We start from the raw sequence: 27952 nt of genomic DNA on the forward strand, positions 1-27952 counted from the left end.
GCACTGCTTCTTGACACAATGCCCACTTAACCCGGAAGCCAGCTGCACCAATGTGTTAGAGGAAACACCGTACACCTGGCGACCGTGTTAGCGTGCACTGCGCCACTCGGGAGGCCCTTAAGATTCTCTGGTCTGATGAAACCAACATTGAACTAATTGTCCTGAATACCAAGCATCACATCTGGAGGAAACCTGGCAAGCATGGTGGTGGCAGAATCATTCTGTGGGGATGTTTTTCAGCAGCAGGGACTAGGAGACTAGTCAGGATCGAGGGAAAGATGAGCGAAGCAAAGTACAGAGTGATCCTTAGTGAAAACCTGCTCCAGAGCACTCAAGACCTCAGACTGGGGCGAAGGTTCACCTTCCAACAGGACACCGACCCGAAGCACACAGCCAAGACAAGGCAGGAGTGGCTTCGGGACAAGTCTCTGAATGTCCTTGAGTGGCCCAGCCAGAGCCTGGACTTGAACCCAATCGAACATCTCTGGAGAGACCTGAAAATAGCTGTGCAGCGACGCTCCCCATCCAACCTGACAGAGCTTGAGAGGATCTACAGAGATGAATGGGGGAAACTCCCGAAATACAGGTGTGCCAAACTTGTAGTGTCATACCCAAGAATATCCAAGGGTGAAATCGCTGCCAAAGGTCCTTTAACAAAGTACTGAGTAAAGAGTCTGAATACTTATGTAAATGTAATATTTACATTTTATAAATGAGCAAAAATGTCTAAAAACCTGTTTTTGCTTGGTCATTATGGTATTGTGTGTAGATTGATGAGGGGATCCATTTTAGAATAAGGCTGTAACGAAACAAAATGTGGAAAAAGTCCAGAGGTCTAAAAACATTCCGAATGCACTGTATCTATCCAAAATGGAGATTTAGGGATAAACCACTTCTCCAATTTCATTGAATGAACTACAGGACAAAATAGAAACCCTCCAACCTAAAAAGGCCTCGTACATTTCTTCAGTGAAAACAATGTACTGAGCTAAAGTCATTTTGGCTTTTTACCAAATTACCGTATGACAGACCATGTATTCACCCTGCACACCCAAAATGACAAATAAACCTAAACAAAGGCAAAGTCTTCTTATGCTTTGTTGATTTCAAAAAATAGTTTTACTCAATTTGGCATGAGGGTCTGCTACACAAATAAATGGAAAGCAGTGTCAGGGAAAAACATTAGACATTAAAATGGGCAAAAAACACACATTTCTTTCCACATGGCCATGGTGTGAGACAGGGATGCAGCTTAAGCCCCACTCTCCTCGAAATATACATATCAACGAATTGGCGGGGGCACTAGAATAGTCTGCAGCACCCGGTCTCACCCTACTAGAATCTGAAGTCAAATGTTTACTGTTTGCTGATGATCTGGTGCTTCTGTCACCAACCAAGGAGGGCCTACAGCAGCACCTAGATCTTCTGCTCAGATTCTGTCAGACCTGGGCCCTGACAATACATCTCAGAAAGACAAAAAATAATGGTGTTCCAAAAAAGGACTACAAATTTAATCGAGACACCGTTGCCCTAGAGCACACAAAAAACTATATAACACCACCAGTCAAAAGGTTGGACACACCTCCTCATTCAAGGGTTTTTCTTTATTTGTACTATTTTCTACATTGTAGAATAATAGGGAAGACATCAAAACTATGTAATAACACATATGGAATCATGTAGTAACCAAAAAAGTGTTAAACAAATCAAACTATATTTTATACTTGAGATTCTTCAAAGTAGCCACCCTTTGCCTTGATGACAGCTTTGCAAACTCTCAGGCTCTCAGGCTCAACCAGCTTCCCGAAGTAGTCACCTGGAATGCATTTCAGGTGACTATTTATATATTTGTGTATTGTTTATAGTAATGTATACTTTATTTAATAAAAAATACTTTTGCCATCTCTTGACCGGTGTGTTGACTGGTGACTTGACTCAATTTGTTCTCTTTTAGCTCGGTATTGCCTCTACTTGACAACAGCTCAGAGTGGAGATGTTTCATTTATTTACAGGGAGGGAGAGGTTCCCCCTACTGGTCCTCATGCTTCAATACAATTTCAATGTACGAATCACTACGGCTGCGTTTAGATGGGCAGCCCAATTCTGATATTCTTTCCACTAATTGGTCTTTTGACCAATCATATCAGATCTTTCACATCAGAGCTTTTTCAGAGCTGATCTGATTGGTCAAAAGACCAATTAGTGAAAAGAATATCAGAATTGAGCTTCCTGTCTAAAGGAACTATGGAGGCAATTAAGCCTGTCCAGAAACAACTCCTAGTCCCTAGACTTGTGGAAATCTGAGAGGATTTGATAGCATTATGATAATAACTCCACCTTGTCCTCCGATTGGTTATGTGGGAATTATTACAATATTGCTTACACCTCCAATCCCTTCAGAACTACACAACTCACTCAATGCATTGCTTTAGCCTATCACAAGGCAATCAGAAAACACTTCACTTAGTGTGGCTTTCCGGCAAACTAGACGGTATGTTGCATATTGCTGCCTTTCACAGTTTGGAAAGTGCACAGCACATTTGTTCACAAAAAAAAGGGAAATGGGAAATAGGGAAAAAAGGAAATTGCACTGCCGTCTATACACACTGAGTGTACAAAACATTAAGAACACCTTTCTAATATGGCGCTGCACCACCCCCTTTGCCCTCAGAACAGCCTCAACACATCAGGGCATGGACTCCATAAGTTACGTTCCGCAGGGATGCTGGCCCATGTTGACTCCAATGTTTCCCAACGTTTTTTCTAGTTGGCTGGATGTCCTTTGGGTTGTGGACCATTCTTGATACTCACGTGAAACTGTTGAGTGTGAAAAACCCAGCAGTGGTGCAGTCCTTGACACACTCAAACTGGTGCGCCTGGCACCTACTACCATACCCCCTTCAAAGGCACATAAATATTCACCCTCTGAATGGCACAAATACACAATCCATGTTTCAATTGTCTCAAGGTGTAAAAATCCTTCTTTAGCCTGTCTCCTTCCATTCATCTACACTGATTGAAGTGCATTTAACCCACCTATGACCAGTTTTATCATGAATTGATAGGGCTTCTCAGTTGTGTGTACTCTGTGGCAGTGGGGAGCAGTGCGCATTGTTCTTTATAGCTTCACACAGTCGCGCATGAAGAAGAGGCAGCAGAGTTCCTCAACGTAGGTAGCGGGCGTATAAAGCCCGACCGGCAAAAACAGCTTTAACCCGGTTTGTTCTCCGGCAAATAAACCGTGTAAAACGGATACTATGCGCGTAGAGCTTCTGGCACCCGGGTCTGCTCACATCTCAGATATAGCCTTGCGGAAGCTCGGCATCTGCATGTGATGCCTGTTAATTAATGTATATATATATTTAGATTCTATACAAATAGTTATTATAGGGAGACCATCCTTCATGGCAACTCCCTGTAGGCGAACGCGCACTTATCCTGCAGTTGCCTGTTGTTGTGCATGTGGCTGTTGTTGATGTTAAGGTCAATCGCATGTATTTCCTCTTGTTAATAAAATAAGTGACATCAATAAAGATTCATAGATTTTACCTGGATTCATCTGGTCAGTCTGTCATGGAAAAGTTGTGTAAACTCAGTGTATATGCAGACGGTGTAATTACAATGTAGTTACACATTTTGCCTTTTTATCAACAATTAATCCTGCCGGGGTCAAATTTTTGTTAGGGCGGTCTAAGGCACTGCATCTAAGCGCAAGAAGCGTTACTGTAGTCCCTGATTTGAATCCAGGCTGCATCACATCCGGCCGTGATTGGGAGTTCCATAGGGCGGCGCACAATTGGCCCAGCATCGTCCAGGTAAATAGGATTTTTTTCTTAACTTACTAGCCTAGTTAAATAAAGTTTAATAAAAATGTTCTAAATAAAAATACAACCACAATCTGAGAAATGTTCTGAACTTCAAGACATTACTGCCCTCTGGAGGCCAGAATGAAGAACTGTCCTGAGCTACATTACTGCCCTCTAGGGGCTAGAATGAAAATAACATATATGACAGGTTGAGATATTGTTGGATATTGTATCTCGTAAACATTATTCTAATCAAAAATACACCAAATTAACATTGATTACATGACTATTGGCCTCATGACTATCTGAACTCCAGTCCCAGTGTCTTCTGTATTGGAACAGGGTTTATAGACCAGTGTGAAGAAAAGGGTCAAAGAGAAATTTAAATTAGTTTTACTTCAAATGTATCATGTCCAGCATCACCCCAACATATGTGAAAACAGCACGTGTTTCCGATGACAACATCCGGTGTGTATCATGTGATTTCACTTAACTATGACCTTTAGTTACCTTTGCCTACTCACAGTTGGATAATAAAATCAGCTGATGCACACCAGATGATGTCATCATAAACACTTATCTTCCTCTATCTTTTTGACTGCCAAACATGGAAACACACATTTCTTCGCATATGTTGATGTTGGGGTGTTGCTGGAGATGATGAATATGAAGTTGAGACATTTCCCTTCAAAGCCTGGATCCATTGTTGCTTTTCACATCAGTAGCCACCCCCCTGCTTATGTTGTGAGAGAGAATAGATAAGAGTTTGAACTACAAACATGGGGGAGTGGCCCAGCCACAGGAAAGGTGCGTCTTTCTGATAAATCCGGGCCAGTGGAGTGAGAGGAAACGGAAGGTCTCTAACTGCTCCTACTGCCACCTGACTCAAACAAAGCAAACAACCAAAACCACTGACAAGTCACAAATAAATGGCAGACGTTCTCCTATTCAGGTCAGTGTTGATATTGTTGCCTTCACAATGAATGTACAAAACATTAAGAACATCTTTCTAATACGGACTTTAACGCCCTCCCAGTTTAGCCCTCACAACAGCCTCAATTCTTCAGGGCATGGACTCTACAAGATGTCGAAAGCACAGGAATGCTGGCCCATGATGACTCCAATGCTTCCCACAGTTGTCAAGTCGGCTGGATGTCCTTTGGGGGGTGGACCATTCTTGATACACACAGGAAACTGTTGAGCGTGAAAAACCCTGCAGTGTTGCAGTTCTTTACACAAACCGGTGCGCCTGGCACCTACTACCATACCCTGTTCAAAGGCACTTCAATCTTTTGTCTTGCACATTCACCCTCAGATTGGCACACATACACAATCCATGTCTCATGAGTCTCAAGGCTTAAACATCCTTCTTTAACCTGTCTCCTTCCATTCATCTACACTGATTGAAGTGGATTTAACAAGTGACATCAATAAGGGATCATAGCTTTCACCTGGTCAGTCTGTCATGGAAAGAGCAGGTGTTCTTAATTGTTTGTATACTCAGTGTATAATTAAGTAAGCCTGCTAGCTACTTGCTAGCCATTGGTTGAAAATGTCAGGGGGCTGGGGTCATGACAGCAGCAGAAACAGGAAATAGTACTCATTCTTGCCTCAAGACTAAAACACAGTATGACACAACACAACATTAGCATGGATGGAATTACTAGGGGAAACAACAGCCATGTTTCTCAACATTTATTTTCAGATGTAGTCATCATCAGAGCACCGTTACTGAATTGTGATGCAATGAGGTTTACGTTTGGAGTTATATTGACAGATATGCTCAAAGAAAAATACAGTTCACTGTACTTGTGCACCATTAAAAACTTGAAACTTACGCTTGTAGCAAACAGAAGAAAACACATGAGTGAGTGTAAAGAAAAGTAAACAACAGTGATAGTGTACACACACCATATAAACACAATTATAAACTGGGCGGTTCAAGCCCTGAATGCAGATTGGCTGACAGACGTGGTATATCAGACCATATACCACGTGTATGACAAAACATTTATTTTCACTGCTCTAATTACATACATTGGTAACAAGTTTATAATAGCAATAAGGCACCTCAGGGGTTTGTGGTATAGGGCCAATATATCATGGGCTGTATCCAGGTACTGCTTAAGAACATCCCTTAGCCGTGGTATATTGGCCATATATCACACCCACTCGGGCATTAACTGCTTAAATATAAACTGACCACTTTGGTATTTTAGCTGCTAATTATTCTTATCAGAGTAACGTATTCAACACTGCTCAGCTAAATCAATTAGTACTGAATTAACTTGTACAATTAGATACGCATAATATTGGCACAGGCTGGTTAAATTAAAATATATCTTTAAAAAATATATATATATTGATTTAAATTCCAAATCTAATCAATGTTGCACATTGTACCTTTAAGGGCATTTTCAGATAGACTAAGATATAATACCAATCAAAGGAAAACTTATTGAAAAATATATACTTTGTTGCTCATAAAAATATAGAAAAGGAACAGCTTTAGGACATGATGTTCTCATATCATAACATGTGACAACAGTTGCGTTGATAAAATGGATGGCATGGCATGCAGAACTGCTGATTGTGGTGCAGAGGAAGACAGTCAGACAGATTGGAAGAATGGCACATATTATGATAATGATTATATTATAGGCCAGTCAGTAAATGGATATAGTGTGGAGGAGATCCCATAGAGAGCTGACATGGTCCCTCTAGTCGCTCCCTCCACACAGCTTTAACAGCAGTTTCTTATAGTCCCCTGAGGTGTCTCCCTGTCATAGACAACAAAAACAACAACACAAACACATCAACAAACTAGAACATCATGCTAGAATACCTAACCTGCTCTATAACAGTAGCATTGTTGGAGGTTTGTGTGTGTGTGTGTGTGTGTGTGTGTGTGTGTGTGTGTGTGTGTGTGTGTGTGTGTGTGGTGTGTGTGTGGGGTGTGTGTGTGTGTGTGTGTGGTGTGTGTATGTGTGTGTGGTGTGTGTGTGTGAATGTGTGTGTGTGTGTATGTGTGTGTGTGTGTGTATGTGTGTGTGTGTGTGTGTGTGTGTGTGTGTGGTGAGGAGGACAGATACTTACAGAGATGTCTGTGTAGAGTGACTTGCCGTAGTTCTTGACGTATTCCTGACGGATATCCAGCATGTCCACCTCAGAACGCGTCACCATGATCCGAATCAGGGTTTTGTCTTTGGTCCCGGCCCCCTGAGAACACGAACACACAGGTCAGGCTGGACCTAAGAACTTATCTGAAGAGTACAATTATCAGAAGCAATTACAGTAATAACAATGTCATTTCATTGTAACTGGGAAAGTAGAAATGTAATGAACTTAAACAATGTGCACTTATCAGTCGTGAACATTTCTGTGGTACTGTGTGAATGTACAGTATGTAGTAATCAGCCCAGACAGACGTGTCTTACCTTCATGGACTTGTAGAGTCTCTCTGCAAAGTAGGCAGGTGTGTTCTTAATACACTTGACTGGAACACGGAGAGAGCAGAGGGTTAGAATGCCCAGCATGTACTGATCACCTACTAAACCTTAGACCAGCCCCAACTACATGGAGGGAGGGACTGATAACATAGCCCGATTACCAGTCTGTTAGTGCTAGCATGCCAACTCCTTGTCAGTCATTGCCATGGCTAACGTTTGGGTTGACGATGAAAGCAATGGAACTGGCAAGAGCACAAACAGATCCGAGGGGAGGGAAACTCTCAAACGAACCAAACATTTTAAAATGATAGGAAGGGAATCAACTGAAAATATTGTATATAAAGTACTATCTGAAACCTGAACTTGAGAGTTGAAGAAAACAGAGAAAATATGACTGTAGTTTGAGCGGTGAAATACATTTTCAAACATCACATCAACATGACTTCTGTATGGACGAACATGCGTAATGGAAGAAGCACACAACACGTCACACCACATCATCACAAGGGTGTAAGGTTGACATATTCTCTTCATACACAGTCAGATAACAATGTCATCCAGTCAAATGAATCTAAAAGCATGTTACTGTACCATTAACCTGAGCAATGATAGCCAAGTGGGGAAAAACACAACAACAATTACTAATTCAGGCAGCAACAGTGTGGCAACACATATTGTTCAAGCATCTTCTATAACATCTTTCAACAATAACAATGAGTAAGTTATGGGTGTTAACCAATGATGTATATAAACCCTAGATTGCTGATGCTATGTATTGACCATTGAGAGGCTTTGAAGCCACTGGTCAGCCATATTGCCACTCCCCAGTAGGAGCAGTCCTCCATAGGAATGAATTGTGACGACCCTCCCACTCTGTCTGCCGTATTTTGTCTTTGTTCTTGTTTCCTTATTAGGATGCCGGTGGGCGGAGTTGAGAGGGTCGTCAGCTACATGGGAAACACCTGGGCCCAGGTGTTTCCCAGGATAAATACACCCCTTCCCCATTCTGGAGGAGACTCTCTCCATGCAGACACCTTTGTAGATTGTGTTGTGGTTCTTGGTGGCCTTTTGTTTGTTTGCTTTGGCACCTTTCAACACCCTGCATTATCACATTCATGCACGCAAAACTCACTTACACTACTGATTACTGATTACACACATCATTGTATATTTTCCTTAGTTGCTTTAGTTAATAAATATCTTTTGTTACTCCTTACCTCCACGTTGTCTCCCTTTGTTACGGGCTTTGAGCCGGTTCGTGACAAGTGGGGGCTCATCCGGGAATTCTACAGTATTTCAATTAAATGTTTCAAGGACAAAATTGCATGTATTTATTTAAGTATTTCATTCTTGTAGTGGGGGCAGTAATGTCAGTCATCTGTCAAAAATATATACTGTAATTAAACTGTTTTAAAATATTTGTATGTTTAACTTACATAATATAATTTAATGTACCATCACTCATTCATATATCCATCACTCATTCATATATCCTTATGTACATATTCTTTATCCCCTTACACTGTGTACAAGACAGTAGTTTTGGAATTGTTAGTTAGATTACTTGTTGGTTATTACTGCATTGTCGGAACTAGAAGCACAAGCATTTCGCTACACTCGCATTAACATCTGCTAACCATGTGTATGTGACCAATAATATTTGATTTGATTTAAACGTATTGCATTAATATTTTTTATGTTTATTTTGTATTTTTTAACCTTTATTTAACAAGGCAAGTCAGTTAAGAACAAATTCTTATTTACAATGACGGCCTACACCGGCCAAACCCGGACGACGCTGGACCAATTGTATGCCGCCCTATGGGACTCCCAATCACGTCCGGATGTAATGCAGCCTGGATTCGAACCAGGTACTGCAGTGACGCCTCTTGCACTGAGATGCAGTGTCTTAAGGCAGGGGTAGACAACTAGATTCAGCTGCAGGATGATTTTTGTCAGAGACGATGGTCGGGGGGGGCAGAAGAATTTGTACACTGCAAATTTCCCACAACTAAGCTCAAAAATAGATCATTTTCAAATACAATAATTTCATACCTTGATTACAATGAGACATGTATCATGGCACATGTATCATGGCACCGTAGAAGATGGCTGATGTTTTAAGTGTTTTTGTTTAAAAAAATAGTGTTATTTTTTACAATTATTCTGTACATAATGTTCCTGCTATCGTCTCTTATGACCGAAAATAACTTCTGGACATCAGAACAGCGATTACTCACCACGAACTAGCAAAAGCTTTTTTTTGCCTTAACGAGTCCAACGAGCCCGACATGAAGGACATACTGCTTTCCTGGGAACAGGCCCAAATCCCCGTCATTTGCGTGAAGAGAAGACAGAAAAAGAGGACGGAGGTCGGGCTGCCCTCAGAGAATCCGTAGGCAATCGAATAATCCCCCATTACCTTCCGTTCTACTAGCTAACATGCAGTCATTGGAAAATTAAATTGACGAGCCAAAAGGAAGATTAAACTACTGTCACGCCCTGACCATAGTTTGCTTTGTATGTTTTTAGGTTTTGTTTGGTCAGGGTGTGATCTAAGTGGGCATTCTATGTTAGATGTCTAGTTTGTCTGTTTCTGTGTTTGGCCTGATATGGTTCTCAATCAGAGGCAGGTGTTAGTCGTTGTCTCTGATTGGGAACCATATTTAGGTAGCCTGTTTTGTCATTGTGGGTTGTGGGTGATTGTCTATGTTAGTTGCTTGTGTCAGCACTTTGGTCCGCTTCTTACGACGATCGTGACAGAATCACCCACCACAAAAGGACCAAGCTGCGTGGTAACGGGCAGCAGCAGCAGCAGCAGCGATGTCAGGATTTCTGGACATGGGAGCGAGATCTGGACTGTATCACTACTTGGGAGGAGATAGACAGGTGGTCGGTCGACCAAGGGAGAGTGCCGGAGTCCGCCTGGGATTCTCTGGAGCAGTGTGACGAGGGATACCGGCGAATGGAGTCAGCACGGCGGCGCGGTAGGAAGCCAAAAATGTATTGGGGGGGCACACGGGGAGTGTGGCGAAGCCAGGTAGGAGACCTGCGCCAACTCCCCGTGCTTACCGGGGAGCGAGAGGGACCGGGCAGGCACCGTGTTATGCTGTGGAGCGCACGGTGTCCCCGGTGCGGGTGCATAGCCCGGTGCGGTACATTCCAGCTCCTCGTATCGGCCGGGCTAGAGTGGGCATCGAGCCAGGTGCCATGAAGCCGGCTCTACGCATCTGGTCTCCAGTGCGTCTCCTTGGGCCGGCATACATGGAACCAGCCTTACGCATGGTGTCCCTGGTACGCCAGCACAGCCTAGTGCGCACCTCCCTCGCCGCACTGGCCTGGCTACCGGGAGCATGTAATCAGGTAAGGTTGGGCAGGCTCGGTGCTTAAGAGCTCCAGTGCGCCTGCACGGTCCGGTCTATCCAGTGCCACCTCCACGCACCAGCCCTCCGGTGGCAGCCCCCCGCACCAGGTTGTCTCTCCGTCTTCTGCCTACAGGTGCTTCCTCCTCTCCAGCGCTGCCAGAGTCTCCCGTCTGTCCAGCGCTGCCAGAGTCTCCCGTCTGTCCAGCGCTGCCAGAGTCTCCCGTCTGTCCAGCGCTGCCAGAGTCTCCCGTCTGTCCAGAGCTGCTAGAGCTGCCCGTCTGTCCTGAGCTGCTAGAGCCGTCAGTCTGTCCTGAGCCGTCAGTCAACCAGGAGCTGCCAGAGTCGTCAGTCAGCCAGGACCTGCCAGAGCCGTCAGTCAGCCAGGACCTGCCAGAGCCGTCAGTCAGCCAGGACCTGCCAGAGCCGTCAGTCAGCCAGGACCTGCCAGAACCGTCAGTCAGCCAGGACCTGCCAGAGCCGTCAGTCAGCCAGGACCTGCCAGAGCCGCCAGCCAGCCAGGAGCTGCCAGAGCCGCCAGCCAGTCCTGAGCTACCCTTCAGTCCTGAGCTACCCTTCAGTCCTGAGCTGCCCCTCAGTCCGGAGCTGCCCCTCAGTCCGGAGCTGCCCCTCAGTCCGGAGCTGCCCCTCAGTCCAGTGGGGCCCTTTAGCAGGGTTGCCAGTCCTAAGTCGGCAAAACTCTAGACCACCTTTACTCCACACACAGAGATGCGTAACAAAGAGCTCTCCCTCACTCTCACTCCTGCTAACAAGCAAAAATTTTAAAAAATTAAAAATTAAGCTACAGTTTTGCTAGCACAGATTGAATATATTAATGGCATTGAAGAGTACACCAGATCAGTCATTGGCTTCATCAATAAGTGCATTGATGACGTCGTCCCCACAGTGACCGTACATACATTTCCCAACCAGAAGCCATGGATTACAGACAACATCCGCACTGAGCTAAAGGCTAGAGATGCCTTTTTCAAGGAGCGGGACTCTAACCCAAAAGCTTATAAGAAATCCCGCTATGCCCTCCGACAAACCATCAAACAGGCAAAGCTTCAATACAGGACTAAGATCAAATCGTACTACACCGGCTCCGACGCTCGTCTGATGTGGCAGGGCTTGCAAACCATTACAGACTACAAAGGGAAGCACAGCCGAGAGCTGCCCAGTGACACAAGCCTACCAGACGAGCTAAACTACTTCTATGCTCACTTTGAGGCAAATAACTCTGAAACATGCACGAGAGCACCAGCTGTACCGGAAGACTGTGTGATCACACTCTCCACAGCCGATGTGAGTAAGACCTTTAAACAGGTCAACATTCACAAGGACGCAGGGCCAGACGGATTACCAGGATGTGAGCTTACGCTGACCAACTGGCAAGTGTCTTCACTGACATTTTCAACCTCTCCTTATCCGAGTCTGTAATACCAACATGTTTTAAGCAGACCACCATAGTCCCTGTGCCCAAGAATACTAAGGTAACCTGCCTAAATGACGACCAACCCGTAATACACACGTCAGTCGCCATGAAGTGCTTTGAAAGGCTGGTCATGGCTCACATCAACACCAGAAACCCAAGACCCACTCCAATTTGCATACCGCCCTAACAGATCCACAGATGATGCCATCTCTATTGCACTCCACACTGCCCTTTCCCACCTGGACAAAAGGAACACCTATGTGAGAATGCTATTCATTGACTACAACTCAGCATTCAACACCATAGTGCCCTCAAAGCTCGTCACTAACCTAAGGACCCTGGGACTAAACACCTCCCTCTGCAAATGGATCCTGGACTTCCTAACAGGTCACCCCAGGTGGTAAGGGTAGATAACAACACATCCACCACGCTGATCCTCAACACAATGGCCCCTAAGGGGTGTGTGCTCAGTCCCCTCCTGCACGGCCTGGCATGACTCCAACACCATCATTACGTTTGCCGATGACACAACAGTGGTAGGCCTGATCACCGACAACGACAAGACAGCCTATAGGGAGGAGGTCAGAGACCTGGCCATGTGGTGCCAGGACAACCTCTCCCTCAACGTGATCAAGACAAAGGTTCTAAAGGTTCAAAAGGTTCTACAGCTGCACCATCGAGAGCATCCTGACTGGTTCCATCACTGCCTGGTATGGCAACTGCTCGGCCTCTGATCGCAAGGCACTAAAGAGGGTAGTGCGAACGGCCCAGCACATCACTGGGGCCAAGCTTCCTGCCATCCAGGACCTCTATACCAGGCGGTGTCAGAGGAAGGCCCTAACAATTGTCAAAGACTCCAGCCACCCAAGTCATAGACTGTTTTCACTGCTACCACACGGCAAGCGGTACCGGAGCACCAAGTCTAGGTCCAAGAGGCTTCTAAACAGCTTCTACCCCCAAGCCATAAGACTCCTGAACATCTAATCAAATGGCCACCCAGACTATTTGCATTGCCCCACCTCCCCCTCTTTTACACCGCTGCTACTCTCTGTTATTATCTATGCATTGTCACTTTAATAACTCATGTACATATTACCTCGACTAACTGGTTCCCCCACACATTGACTCTGTACCGGTACACCCTGTATATAGTCTCACTATTGTAATTTCACTGCTGATCTTTAATTACTTGTTCATTTTATTTCTTTTTCTTATTTGTATTTTTTAAACTGCATTGTTGGTTAGGGACTTGTAAGTAAGCATTTAACTGTTGTATTCAACTAATAATGACTAATAAAATCTGATTTGATTTGAATATTTCATTTTACCCAATCACGTCTTTTTTTTCGTGGGAAGACTTGGGAACAGATTTCCTAAATTAAACAATTTTTTTGCTGAATTTCTGGTGATTTTACAGTCTTTGACCAAAAACAATTTTTGGAGGCCCAAAAAAATCACTTGCCTGTATGAGTGAGAAAGTTACAGATGCACAAATATCATACCCATAAGACATGCTAACCTCAATAACAGGGGAGGTTAGCATTTTTGGGTGGTGTGATATTTATGCCTCTTAACTTTCTCACTCACTTATTCACGATTCATTAAGGATTATCTGTAATCATGGTAGCATCCACATTCATGTAGAAGTGTTGAGAAACATATTCTATTGTTATTTACAATAAAAGTGACTCCAAAATGACACAATACATTATTTACCATTAATTTCTATTGGGCACAAAATAATCTGAAACACAACCAAAACAAACAGCAAATGCATTTAACAAGTTTTTAGAGTCCCAAACTCCATGTAATCCTTGCGTGCTAGGAATATGGGACTAAATACTACATTTTTCACTACTTTAATACACATATAAGTGAATTTGTCCCTATACTTTTGATTCCCTAAAATTGGGGGACTACGTAAACAAAGTGCTGTAATTTCTAAACAGTTCACCCGATATGGATGAAAATGCCCCCAAATTAAAGTGGACAGGAACTTCATAGTCATTGTATCATTTCAAATCCAAAGTGCTGGAGTAAAGAGCCAAAACAACAAAACATTTATCACTGTCCCAATACTTTTCAAGTTCATTGGTGTTAACACATTTAATAAATTTGGCCTCAACCCAATTGAGATGGCTTGGGATGATTTTGACCACAGAGTGAAGGAAAAGCAGCCAACAAGTGGTCAGCATATGTGGGAACTCCTTCAAGAATGTTGGAAAAGCATTCAAGGTGAAGCTGGTTGAGAGAATGCCAAGAGTGTGCAAAGCTGTCATCAAGGCAAAGGGTGGCTACTTTGATGAATCTCAAATATAAAAAATATTTTGATTTGTTTAAAACTTTTTTGGTTACTACATGATTCCATATGTGTTATTTCATAGTTTTGATGTCTTCACTATTATTCTACAATGTAGAAAATAGTTTTGTTTAAAAATGAAAAACTCTAACTTTTGACTGGTACTGTAGGTGCGTGTGTGTGTACACATTTTACTATACCTGTGAGTGCCAGAAGTCACAAGAATAGTAAACCAACAAAAATTCTGAGAAGTGAGGACATTTTGCCAGTCCTCACTTGTAAAAAGGCAATTTTAGGCTTCGGGGTTAAGGTAAGGGTTAGGAAATTATTATTATTATTTATATTTTACCCCCCTTTTCTCGATCTTGTCTCATCGCTGGAACTCCCCAACGGGCTCGGGAGGCGAAGGTCGAGTCATGCGTCCTCCGAAACATGACCCGCCAAACCGCACTTCTTAACACCCGCCCGCTTAACCCGGAAGCCAGCTGCACCAATGTGTCGGAGGAAACACCGTTCACCTGATGACCGAGGTCAACCTGCAGGTGTCCGGCGCACCACAAGGAGTCGCTAGAGTGCGATGAGCCAAGTAACGCCCCCTCCGGCCAAACCCTCCCCTAACCCGGACGACGCTGGGCCAATTGTGCGTCACTCTATGGGACTCCCGATCATGGCCGGGTTGTGATGCAGCCTGGGATCGAACCCGGGTCTGTAGTGACGCCTCTATCACTGCGATGCAATGCCTTAGACCGCTGCGCAACCCGGGAGGCCAAAATATGACTTTGAATGGGAATCAATTGTTGCTCCAAAAATGTCCTCACAAGTATAGTAAGACATAGTGGTGTGGGTGGGTGGTGTGCGTTGTTATGGGTGCTATGTGGTGTTAATGTGCCTGTGTAGAAACGTGTAGGTGTGACACCAGATAGACCTGTATAGGCATGGCAGTGCATGTGTGTATTAAGCAAAAGGTTTCCCCTTACCCACGGCCACCATTCCACTCTCCAGGTCTCCAGACATTTCTCTGTCAATGCTCTTCTCTAGGTCTCTGCCACACATCTGCTGATACTCATGGAACACTACACACACACACACACGGATAAGGTAGCGGCAAAGGTTCTAGCTACGAGTCAAGGTGAGCGGAGAGCACCAGAGGTCTGACATTTCATATACCTTAAATTGATATGTCATCTACATTAAATTGATATTTCATATACATTTAATTTATATTTCATAGATATTTAACTTCTGTCGTCACAGTACCATTCCTCTCCCCTGTAGTTACCTGCTCTGAGGTGGGGTTTGCTCCTAGAACACAGGATGGCGTTGAACTTGGACTCATCAGTTCCCACCTTGTTCTCCCCAGCAGCATACAGAGCCTGGACAGAGGGCACACAATACACACAGGCATCTTTCAATGAGTAGGTAGAGATTTCTAATATGTTGTGTAGAGTCCAGAGTTTTCCTGCCCAAATCACGTGGTCATGAAAAACTCATGGCCCGACGTATGCTGAAGACATACTACAGTATGTAGATTAGACCTCACAAGGTTCGTAATAGATAAGAAATGGCAATACACGGTACCTGAGCATCTTGTTTAGCTACAGAGATGTCCACTGTCTCTCTTTCATCTCGATTACCCTGAGAGCACAAACACAATACATAATGAATCATCCATCTATATGTACTGTTCCTAGATGTATATGTATTTAGAATGTATACACTTTTCTATATCGATGGGCCATAGGCTGTACCTGGGCCAGAGAGATGAGGAGTCTACGGAAATGTCCTGAGGTGTCCCCACTGATGGCATCTTCCAGAGACTTCTTATACTCTGAAATAACACACACAGTCCACTTCCACAATCCAATACAACAGAGGCGTGGTGTGTTTCTGAAAGGAAATATACAACTTCCTGGTTAACATTGTCTCCCTGAACAGTGTTTGTATGTAACTCACCTGTCTTGTAGACCTGGTTGAGCTCTTTGATCTCTGCATTGGAGCGAGAGGACAGGATTTCTATCAGACAGGCCTCGTCTGTCCCTGCGCCCTGTCAGAACATACAGCAGAGAATGGCTGGGAAATTATAACAGGCATATTATTATATACCAAGTATTATTTGTCTTTCTCTGTTCTTTAAGTTAGTTTAGCTAGTTAATAACACAAAAATAACACAAAACAAAATATTACTAGTTTTCATGCACACACACACAAACACACACACACACACACAGACACACACACACACACACACACACACACACATATGTTAAGAAGAGGGAATATGTCAGTGATTATAAAAACCCTTTCACAAACCTTAATGGCTTCCTTCAGTTCGTATGCATCAAGCTGGGATGGAGTCTTCAACATGGCCAGCACCAGCTTCTCAAAGTTCCCTGACAGCTCGGACTTAAGATCCTTAACCAGATCCTGGGAAGGTAAGGGGATACAAGCTTGGTATAATTCAATGCTATCCAAGCAGTCTTTGAGTTGGGCCGGTGCTCAGCAATACAGCGAACAAGCCCCTTGAATTTTCTGACTTGAATACAGACACCGTCATTTTCTGTACTGCTTGAGGACTGGCACCTCTTTTACAATATTGGTAGTAAGTCTATATAGTATAGTGCAGGGCTCTCCAACCCTGTTCCTGGAGAGCTACCGTTCTGTAGGTTTAACCTCCAACCCTGTTCCTGTAGAGGTGCCGTTCTGTAGGTTTAACCTCCAACCCTGTTCCTGTAGAGGTGCCGTTCTGTAGGTTTAACCTCCAACCCTGTTCCTGTAGAGGTGCCGTTCTGTAGGTTTAACCTCCAACCCTGTCCCTGGAGAGCTACCGTTCTGTAGGTTTAACCTCCAACCCTGTCCCTGGAGAGCTACCGTTCTGTAGGGTTAAAACCTCCAACCCTGTTCCTGTAGAGGTGCCGTTCTGTAGGTTTAACCTCCAACCCTGTTCCTGGAGAGCTACCGTTCTGTAGGTTTAACCTCCAACCCTGTTCCTGGAGAGCTACCGTTCTGTAGGTTTAACCTCCAACCCTGTTCCTGGAGAGCTACCGTTCTGTAGGTTTAACCTCCAACCCTGTTCCTGGAGAGCTACCGTTCTGTAGGTTTAACCTCCAACCCTGTTCCTGGAGAGCTACCATCCAACTCTAATATAGCACAACTGATTATAATAATTAGCTGCTTGATAAGCTGAATCAGGTTAGTTACCACTGGGGTGGCAGTGAAATCCTCCAGGAGGCTGGCTCTCTAGGAACAGTGTTGGAGTGAAAAGCACCAGGAGGCTGGCTCTCTAGGAACAGTGTTGGAGTGAAAAGCAACAGGAGGCTGGCTCTCTAGGAACAGTGTTGGAGTGAACCACCAGGAGGCTGGCTCTCTAGGAACAGGGTTGGAGTGAAAAGCACCAGGAGGCTGGCTCTCTAGGAACAGGGTTGGAGTGAAAAGCACCAGGAGGCTGGCTCTCTAGGAACAGGGTTGGAGTTACAATCTCCAGGAGGGTGGCTCTCCAAGAACAGGGTTAGAGAGGCCAAATGAGTAGAGGTACTTATTTCAGTCCACTTCAAGTACTGATGTCATGTGTGTTCAACTGCTGTGCCATCTGTGTTCAACCGCTGTGCCATCTGTGTTCAACTGCTGTGTCATGTGTGTTCAACCGCTGTGCCATGTGTGTTCAACCGCTGTGCCATGTGTGTTCAACTGCTGTGCCATGTGTGTTCAACTGCTGTGCCATGTGTGTTCAACCGCTGTGCCATGTGTGTTCAACTGCTGTGTCATGTGTGTTCAACTGCTGTGCCATGTGTGTTCAACTGCTGTGCCATGTGTGTTCAACTGCTGTGCCATCTGTGTTCAACTGCTGTGCCATCTGTGTTCAACTGCTGTGCCATGTGTGTTCAACTGCTGTGCCATGTGTGTTCAACCGCTGTGCCATGTGTGTTCAACTGCTGTGTCATGTGTGTTCAACTGCTGTGCCATGTGTGTTCAACTGCTGTGCCATGTGTGTTCAACTGCTGTGCCATGTGTGTTCAACTGCTGTGTCATGTGTGTTCAACTGCTGTGCCATGTGTGTTCAACTGCTGTGTCATGTGTGTTCAACTGCTGTGCCATGTGTGTTCAACTGCTGTGCCATGTGTGTTCAACCGCTGTGCCATATGTGTTCAACTGCTGTGTCATGTGTGTTCAACTGCTGTGCCATGTGTGTTCAACTGCTGTGCCATGTGTGTTCAACTGCTGTGCCATGTGTGTTCAACTGCTGTGTCATGTGTGTTCAACTGCTGTGCCATGTGTGTTCAACTGCTGTGCCATGTGTGTTCAACTGCTATGCCATGTGTGTTCAACCGCTGTGCCATGTGTGTTCTGGGTATGGCTGTAGCTAATAAAGTCTGAGTGTATCAGATCCCTCAGCGAGTCGTTTACTGGCAGAGCCAACAGCTGCTGTTTAGATATCACTGGCACACACTAGAGAATATACTCTGACTCTCACTTCAAGGCAACATATTCAGACCATTCTATGACACTGTAACAATTATTTCATTGTTCCCTAAAAACTTAATTAGATAAATAAGGTATCACGTTTTTAAATGGGAGTGAGAGTCATGCCTATTCCTTTCAAATACCTTCCAAAAAAGAATGCATAAGAAAAAAATGTATGGTCATAATCACTGTATTGTCTTTCTATAATAAGAAATAAGCTATAAGAACATGTATATTGTACTTACATAGTATAATATAATATAATGTCAATATGACTGTATTAGCTACCTTTCCATAGGAGGTTTTGAAGGCCATGAGCATGGGGACACGCTGTCTGTTGGAGCGACTTCCTAGCAGGTCTATGATGGCCTGTTCATCAGTACCTGTAGGACAAGTCCACTGTCAGAACACATATTCAAACAGCCCATCCATTTCCCTTGGTGGATTTAGAACATAATTTTTAAGTAGTGTAGCTGAGCACACAACATTACCAGGTCCTTATACATAATTAAGTCATTCAAAGATCGATGATCATTAATAGAAGACAACATAACTGCTAGTGTTGATTATACCTATGCAAACTGTTCAAATCTACAGTGTGTATTGTATAAGGGACTGGCAAGGGGTTGTTTCAGGACAGGGCCTATTCTAACAGCTGCAATTTTTGTTTCTGGTTCCAATATTAGACTGGATCTAACTCACTTACTAGACCCCTATATAAGGGGCTAGGTTTGTGGTTTCTGAATGGTGTTTAACTGGCTGTGTACTTGCATCCGAAATAGTAGGCTGTTTGAGTATGCAAAAAAATATATGTTTTATAGTATGTATTTCAAAAATGTTAGTATACTTTAAATGCCCAGATGTCATAGTAATTTCTGCTTTGACAACAGTTGATAATCAGATATGGGGATGTGCTCCCGAAATCAACCAATAATGCAAAACTACGCAATTGCACATTTTCACTATGAGAAAATACCATTTTTAATAGTAAGTTTATTTTTCAAAATCGAGTATGGTTTAAATGTATTTATTTTACTTAACCTTTATTTAACAAGGCAAGTCAGTTAAGAACAAATTCTTATTTACAATGACGGCCTACCCTGATGAGCCAAGTAAAGTCCCCCGGCCAAACCCTCCCCTAACCCAAACAATGCTGGGACAATTGTGCGCCGCACTATGGGACTCCCGATCAAGGCCGGATGTGATACAGCCCGGGATCTAAGCCGGGTTTGCAGTGACGGCTCTTGCACTGCGATGCAGTGCCTTAGACCGCTGTGCCACTCAGGATCCCTAAATGCCAGGATGGTATACTAATTTCTGAGCTTCATCAAGTAAAATGCAATGCACACTATTCCACAATGCATTGGAAGAGGTGTGCTGCGTGTGATAGGCCCTAGTTCTCTACAAGTAGCCAAACAACTAAACTAGGCTACTTAAAACCTGTTCCTGCAGTGGAATGACCAAATCGCCCTTCTGTGATGTACAGTTTATAGTGTAATATTGGAATGCAAACTCAAAATGTAATACATCTCAACTCTATGTCTGACATGGAAAGGGATACCTAGTCAGTTGTACAATTTAATGCATTCAACTGAAATGTGTCTTCCGGGCCCATAACCACGTGTGTGAGGTGTAAACTTTTGTTTCAAAGTAGATTTGTTTAAGACTAACAAGAAACACTGAGTGACGCTGATTTAGACCATTGCATTAAAATGTTAATTGGGAAGATGCCGAATAGCGAAGCTGTCACGCCCAGACCGTAGATTGCTTTGTATGTTTCTATTTTTTGTTTGGTCAGGGTGTGATGTGGGTGGGCATTCTATGTTTGTATGTCTAGGTTTTGTATTTCTATGTTTTGGCCGGGTATGGTTCTCAATCAGGGACAGCTGTCTATCGTTGTCTCTGATTGAGAACCATACTTAGGTAGCCTGTTTTCCCACTGTTAGTTGTGGGTGGTTATTTTCTGTTTAGTGTTGGTTGCACCTTGCAGAACTGTTTTGGTTATTCCTATTTTGTATCTTAGTGTTCAGTATATTAAAGATGAACACGTACCCCGCTGCATTTTGGTCTGGCGATTCCTCTTCTTCCAATGAATGCCGTGACAGAAGCTTCTGAGGTTTTGTTCAAATGTAGGCTGTAGTTTTTGTTCTTCTTAAAATGATCAAGTATTACATGGTAGGCTACATCTTTGAAAACAGAAATGTTTCTGTTTTCTCATTGGGAAGTGTTTTTTGTTCTCTTGGTTTTTGTCAGAGCTTTTAAACTAAATACAAAACCATCTTTTGATTTGTGAATGTGTCGGCACTGGGATTCGGGATGTGGCTGTGTTATTGATGTCATGTTAATCAGGCCTTTTGATTTGAGCATATTAATTGTTTTAGTTTTGTAGGCTAGGCTACCTATTTAAAGCTGCAACATGTAACTTTTGGGGTGACTCAACCAAATTAACATAGAAATGTGAGTTATAGATCTGTCTTTTGCATTGAAAGAAAGTCTAAAGAGGGTTCTTAAGTTTAGTTTTTGCGTCTTCTCCTTTCGGTTTTGTACACCAGCTTCAAACAGTTGAAAATACTATATTATTGGTTCTGGAAAATATATTTCACAGCTGTTTAGATGGTACAATGATTCTCTACACGGAGTGCTTGTTTTGTAACACTGAAATTAGGTGAAATTATTAACATTTTAGCAACCAGGAAATGGCGGAGAGATTTCTGCATATTGAACCTTTCATTATTTAATTTATTGATCAAGCCTTAGCAGTCATTCTGATCTCCTTCCCTATGATCAGTGGTTATGTTGCTGTCCAGTGGTTCAGAATTTGCGATGCACCCGACTGTCCACGTTTCATTTGCAATAGCCTATTGATTACAACATTTGAAAAGTTTTGGTGTGTACTTGGCTATTTTATGTAATTTATATGTTACAGTACTTTGGTTTCACTAATAGGTCACTTTTTCCAGTTTTGCATTTTGCATTTCCAGTTTTGGGTATGTGGTAGATTCAGCCTATTAACTAAGTATGTTGAAATGAAACCAAATGATCTGTTTCTGTCTTAGTCCTTTTTAGATAGCATAGATTGGCTATATGGTCTACAGTATAGTCTGACTATAACCAGCCTGAGTAGGCCTAAAACAATTCCTATTATGTTTAGAGAAATTCATTGAATTGGAAATGAGATATTATCAGGCTGGTTAATACGAGACATGTCCGTTGAATTTGGAAAATGCACCCGCACTCAGCCCTGCCCCACCTCAAGCCAGTCAGGAGTGCATATTGTGCACTTTAAGCATGTGGTACACTAGTATGGGTATTTGGACATAGTCTCTCACTCGCTAGACCCCTATAGAGGGTGTAGGGGTTGTTTCTGAAGAGGGTCTAACTTACTCACTAGACCCCTATAGTGTATAAGGAGCTGTTTCTTGATTGGGCCTATGTAACCAACTCACCAAAGCCCTTCATGGCTTTCCTCAGAACCTCCACATCTCTCAGGGGGTCTGCTCCTGGATAATCTTTGATGGTTCCCCTGAATCCTCTCTGGAGGAACAGGGAAGAAGAGGGCATTTTCCAGATTGTTTTACCCTTTCAGTGTTAGCTGCCAGTAAAACTCCTGTCAAATCTCTAATCATTGACATCTCAAGAAGAAACAGAAAACTATAGAAACATACCAATATTATTGCAGAACACTCAGATATCCAAATTGAAACCCATGGATGAAGTATGGACACTTAACAGGATGTATACCTGTCCTAAATAGTATTTTGAAGTACTATTGTCACAATAGGATAAAATCTTCCCAGTGTCTCTTACGTTGATGGCAGGAGCGACGGGCATGGCTCCACCTCCGTATCCTGGCATGGACGGGTTGGGCGACGGGGCACGAGGGTACCCTGGCATGGGCTGGTTAGGCGCTGGTCCTCCTCCGTAACCAGGCATGGAGGGATTGGGTGAGGGTGCCTGTGGGTAGCCAGGCATGGGCTGGCCTGGGTAGCCCATGCCTGGGCCTTGAGTCTGGGGCATCTGCCCACCTGGCTGTGGGTACAGGCCATGGGGCTGTTGGTTAGGGGGCTGGGGGGAATGTTGGGGGTACCCACCAGGGGTGAACATGGCAGGGTTGGGGTTAAAGCCCCCCATGGATGATGAGATCTGGTTGGCCTGTGATTGGAAGAGAAATGGGCATCCAATAAAAATTTGCACAGACAGTACGCTGATTGGTTTAAACTATTATGCACGAAAAGCTGTTTTGCAGATGATCAATCATGTATTATAGGTAATACAGCATCTGCTGTTGTGTTTTGATTACAAAGGAAATCAAAGACAATGCAACATAAAGAAATTATACAAAACATGTAATTATGAAGGATTACAACAGTGAAAGAGGAGGTTGCAGAAAATTATAACATTTTTGAAGCAGTATCTTAGCTAATTACGAGCCATATTATGTTCGTCATGCAAGGGAGATTTTGAAGAAAGGTTAACAAGAAAGCTGCAACAGATTATTTTTTTATAAAAGTCTTACCAGTCAACAATTGGGTTGTGATTTCCAATATTGGCCATGCAATTCATGCTAACTGAAATATTTAACGCAATGATCTGAAGAGGGATGAAGTACAGGCATGTTGAGAATATTCTCTGTGTGATTTGGGGGGATGGATGTATTTTCATGCCAAACTTACCATGCCTGGAAGATTGCCTGCGTTGAATCCAGGGTTGGACAGATTATCAACACCTATGGTGGGGAAACCAGCACCACCTCCCCAACTACCTGCAACAGGTGACATAGATGGGTGAATATGTCACTAACCAGTTTATGGCATATCACTGACAAACTGATATAGGATTATTATTATAATAGTATGTATGTAGTATGTACGGCTTTTGCTATGATGTTGTGGCTGTATATGCTTTTAAACAATCAATCGATAAATTATGTTACCAAAAACAACATAGAAACCACATAGAAAGTGCTAAGATTTCATAGGAAGGTTTCAATAAATGTCTGGTGATTGTGCTAGGCCAGAGAGGTAAATACATTGACTTTGGAATGAGACACCAGGACTAGCAATGAACTGTTCACACTTGCCAATGTATGTGACTAACCTCTGCTTCTAGTCAGCAGATATGGAATGATTCTCAGGGCACACAGAATGGGAGGACTGTGTCAGATACTAGTTGGTCTGTGAGTGTTGTCTCTCAGCACAGCAGAGGTTGTTTAGAAAACACAACGCATGCACCACAACATTACATCTAAACCTCATGATGATCTCTGGCCCTGGGATACAGGATGACAGAAGGACTCAGTCTCTGAGTTTGTCCAGCAGTACCCTATTCTCTTTTCTTGACCATGTCTTTATGTTTCTGTCTGTCTGTCTGTGTCTCCCTTAGATTACATTACATTTCATATACCTTGTACCTGTAAGAAATACTGGACGTGTCTGCATATTTTAGGACAATCATGATCTGTTGAGCTGAGGCCTTACCTGCTGGGGGCATGGCTGGGTACCCTCCAGCTCCAGGCTGTGGAGGATAGCCACCAGCCTGAGGGGGGTAACCTCCAGCCTGAGAGGGGTAACCCCCGGCTTGAGGGGGATAGCCGCCTGCCTGAGGTGGGTATCCTCCAGCCTGGGGTGGGTAGCCTCCGGCTTGGGGTGGGTAGCCTCCGGCTTGGGGTGGGTAGCCTCCAGCTTGGGGTGGGTAGCCTCCGGCTTGGGGTGGGTAGCCACCGGCTTGAGGAGGGTATCCTGGATAGCTCATGGTTTATGGTCTGAAATAAAGAAAAAATATCAAAATATAAGGCCTGTTTAATGTGTAAATGCATTTTATAAAGCCAGGAGTTTTTCTGTTCCTGGTCAGGTCATGACAGGAACACCTCCTGCCTTACAGACACACAATATGGCAGTTGGACACACAGTCAGTGCCACTCATCTGTTTGTTGTAAAACAAAGTTTTATGACTCAAATTGTGGCGTGAACACATAGGTTGGTGTTGTGGTGTCCATAGCAACTACAGAGCTAGAAACACGCCCATATACACAGTGGGCCCCTCCACCCTCAATGAAGTTAAGCTGTGGAGGAGAAATAAGGCTGAATTCCTCAGGATGACCCAAGGTTTAAGGAATCTGTGTTCCCTAAGCTGATGGCTTAATTGTTAACATGGACAATTTATGGGTTGGGTAATACTGTGTGAAATGGAACTACTATGTTCATGAAATTGAGTATTTTCCAGAAATCTAGCACAAAGAAATGCCATCTGGAAGAAGACATACATACAGTGTGTATCTCGAATAGTAATTGAGAAATAATGTATTAAAATGGGAGAATAACTATTTAAAGCCTTAGTTTAAAGCCTTAGTGTACACTGAAATACTACATTTCAAATGACCCAACCTTTGCTGTTGTTACTTTTGGTGTTGCCAGTGTAACAGTACAAATTTAGACCGTCCCCTCGCCCATACCCGGGCGCGAACTAGGGACCTTCTGCACACATCAACAGTCACCCTCGAAGCATCGTTACCCATCGCTCCACAAAAGCCGCGGCCCTTGCAGAGCAAGGGGAACTACTACTTCAAGGTCTCAGAGCAAGTGACGTCACTGATTGAAACGCTATTTAGCGCCCACGCTAACTAAACTAGCCGTTTCACATCTGTTACACTCACCCCCCTTTTGACCTCCTTTTTCCGCAGCAACCAGTAATCCGGGTCAACAGCATCAATGTAACAGTTTAATTTTAAACCGTCCCCTCGCCCATACCCGGGCGCGAACCAGGGACCTTCTGCACACATCAACAGTCACCCTCGAAGCATCGTTACCCATCGCGCCACAAAAGCCGCGGCCCTTGCAGAGCAAGGGGAACTACTACTTCAAGGTCTCAGAGCAAGTGACGTCACTGATTGATACAGTATAATATTTATGATGTAAAGACTTACTACACTGGTATTACAATTTCATCCCCTATTTAATGTACTGTGCATGCGTATAAAACTACAGCCTAAAGGCGTCCATCCATAGATTCGGTTTACTCCTTGCAGAACTCGAGTAGACTTTCGCATATTACCTTAAAATACCTTAGCTTGAAAAACGAGAAAAAAGCGGCAATAGTACTGTTTGTCCCTCTTGAGATGCTGTAGCCAGTAGACGTGAAGACGAGGTCTTAGTTATGCAATATCTTAGATATCTTCTCAAGTGGAAAACTGCATGAAAACTAGTCGTCTGTCGTTGAATGACAAACACTTGAAGAATTCCCATTGTTGCCCAATCACGGACGAAGGGTCAATGGCAAAGATTTGTATAACTATAGCTAACTGGTTGAACGCGACCCGTGATTAACTTCAACCAGTTAACAAGTCGGAAATGTTCGAGTTTCCTAGTTCCGACTACCTCGTGAACGCGGCAGTAGACAAGCCTCAAAAAAATATGTGTGCTCGAACGTCACAAAATGTCGAAATAATAAATCGTACTGTTTTGACGGGAAAGCCAAAGTCCAAACAGGAATCAACCACGCTGTCGAAAAGAGTAAGACGTATGAATGATTCTCATCTAACCCATGTACAAAATATTAATTTCAACACAATGTATTTCCCCTTCTATCTTTGTCCTGAGGCTTACAGATTTTAACTAACGTTAAGCATGTATAATACTGGAGTGAAATTGTGACTGGCGAAATCTCATCTACACAAAAATAGCATTTGATTAGGACCCCTGCTCTGCCTACTCACTAAAGCCGATAAAGGCTATTACTGTATAATAACCAAACCTCAAATCAGTGGCAAATAGAGGCTAATTTAAGAACTAGGCTACCAACTGACACAATCGCTTTGATAGATTACAATGACATGTGACATCTGTTCTATTGATAAATGTGAGGAACGATACACATTTATAAAGGCCTGTGTATAAATGTAAGTAGCCATTTGGGTTCCTTGTGTACACCAACCATGTTTGCTGGGGGGATGGGATTGTTCAATACAATACACATGATGGGTGTTGGCTGTTGAGGCCTTGAACTCATACACAAATAGATATTTTGAAAATAACTACCGAGTGACTCAAATGTGTTAAGGCAGTCCTATCCAAAAGTTCAAACAACTATTTTGCTGTATGTATTAGACCCCAAAGAAAAATAAGTCTTACTTCCATCCACATGATTGGCCTATTACACAATATTTGAAGAAATAAATACTTGTAGGCAGTTAAACATCCTTATTCTAAATGTCATTTTCGACATTGAATTAACGAGAGAATAGCCATAGGCCGCCGCTTATACTAACGTTTTCGGAATAGCCTTACACTGACTGCCTCTACACCAAATGACAGCACAGTAACTGTCAAAATAGACAGAAGCAAAATATTGTACATCAGTCAACATCGAACCAAGGTAAAACATTTAAATATATCAGTACCTTTTTGGTCGACTTTCAGGCGACAGCTAAACGTTAAATTCGGTATTTCCTCGTAGTAATTTTGCGTTGTAAAGGTTTTCTGCACTAGGCCTACTAATCAGAAGAAGACAAGCCAATTTACCGAAGCTCTCGAAGACCGCCTTTCGCGTTGTCAGGCAAATTACGCAAACATAGTTTCAAATAGGTCAATAACGATAGGCCTAGAAGCTTAGCCTACTTTTATCATGTTCTCTGTGAGACATTTTGTTATTGCGTATCATATCCTTCGAGGAAGAAGGCTCGCTAGTAAATTAAATATTTCTGAGGAAAGCGACGTGTCAATAACACATTTACAAGAAACTTAGTCGCGCACGATCGCGTTTGGAAATGTTTGATCTACAAGGCTAGGTCACATTTGATTTAACCGAAAAGTGCATTTCGTTTGCCACTTACTTTTGGTTCGCGAGACGCCTTGTCCTGGCTGCGCTGCGCTCTTTTTCAAGCTACAGCCCCTGTATGTATATAAGGAAGGTGGGTGGGACTCATATTTTCCATTGAGAAACACCCATGGGCACACACCATACAGTAATTGACACACCACAGTCAGCACAGTGCTAACACTCGAGCACTATTGAGTGGACCAACGTATGACAGTGACATGTTAGGGAAAAAGTGACAAATGATGACAGAATTCACCTAGTCATAGGGAATATGGTATAGTTATCTATGCTAGCACAATGATACACTCTTAGGCTTACGTTTTTTTTTT

At 43.4% G+C, this 27952-nt stretch overlaps 2 protein-coding genes across 7 annotated transcripts in view; one reads left to right on the forward strand and one right to left on the reverse strand.

The window, feature by feature from the left end:
- Positions 1–5486: 5486 nt before the first annotated feature.
- Positions 5487–27790, reverse strand: LOC110530724 (annexin A11). Of its 3 annotated transcripts, none has more exons than XM_021613980.2 (15): positions 27637–27789; positions 24287–24570; positions 23483–23571; positions 22617–22961; positions 22256–22343; positions 19098–19192; positions 16662–16775; positions 16305–16395; positions 16100–16179; positions 15930–15986; positions 15631–15724; positions 15329–15424; positions 7244–7302; positions 6903–7025; positions 5487–6586 (listed from the first exon to the last, which is right to left on the reverse strand). In XM_021613980.2, exons 2-15 carry the CDS (start codon positions 24558–24560, stop codon positions 6527–6529), a joined length of 1665 nt encoding a protein of 554 aa, XP_021469655.1. In that variant the 5' UTR covers positions 24561–24570; positions 27637–27789; the 3' UTR covers positions 5487–6526. The 3 variants fall into 3 exon arrangements, with proteins under 3 accessions (XP_021469655.1, XP_021469663.1, XP_036842919.1); XM_021613988.2 differs by lacking the exon at positions 27637–27789 and adding an exon at positions 27205–27575; XM_036987024.1 differs by lacking the exon at positions 5487–6586 and having other exon boundaries at positions 6928–7069; positions 27637–27790.
- LOC110530670 (WASH complex subunit 2) overlaps positions 26141–27952 on the forward strand; it is a 34481-nt gene continuing 32669 nt past the window's right edge. For all 4 annotated transcript variants that reach the window (XM_021613972.2, XM_021613904.2, XM_021613913.2 and 1 more), the window contains exon 1: positions 26141–26317. In XM_021613972.2, coding sequence (XP_021469647.2) covers positions 26156–26317 — 162 coding nt within the window. In that variant the 5' untranslated portion in view covers positions 26141–26155. The remainder of the gene's footprint in view (positions 26318–27952) is intronic.

The sequence above is a fragment of the Oncorhynchus mykiss genome, chromosome 1 (genome assembly GCF_013265735.2).
Source record: "Oncorhynchus mykiss isolate Arlee chromosome 1, USDA_OmykA_1.1, whole genome shotgun sequence".
NCBI lineage: Eukaryota > Metazoa > Chordata > Actinopteri > Salmoniformes > Salmonidae > Oncorhynchus > Oncorhynchus mykiss.

Excerpts from the sequence above, each read along its gene's own strand:
- LOC110530724 (XM_021613980.2), bottom strand. The coding sequence starts at position 24,560 with ATGAGCTATCCAGGATACCCTCCTCAAGCCGGTGGCTACCCACCCCAA. Across the intron at positions 16,776-19,097 it reads TCAAAACCTCCTATGGAAAG|GATCTGGTTAAGGATCTTAA; the intron begins GTAGCTAATACA and ends TTACCTTCCCAG. Across the intron at positions 6,587-6,902 it reads CACTCTACACAGACATCTCT|GGAGACACCTCAGGGGACTA; the intron begins GTAAGTATCTGT and ends TGTCTATGACAG.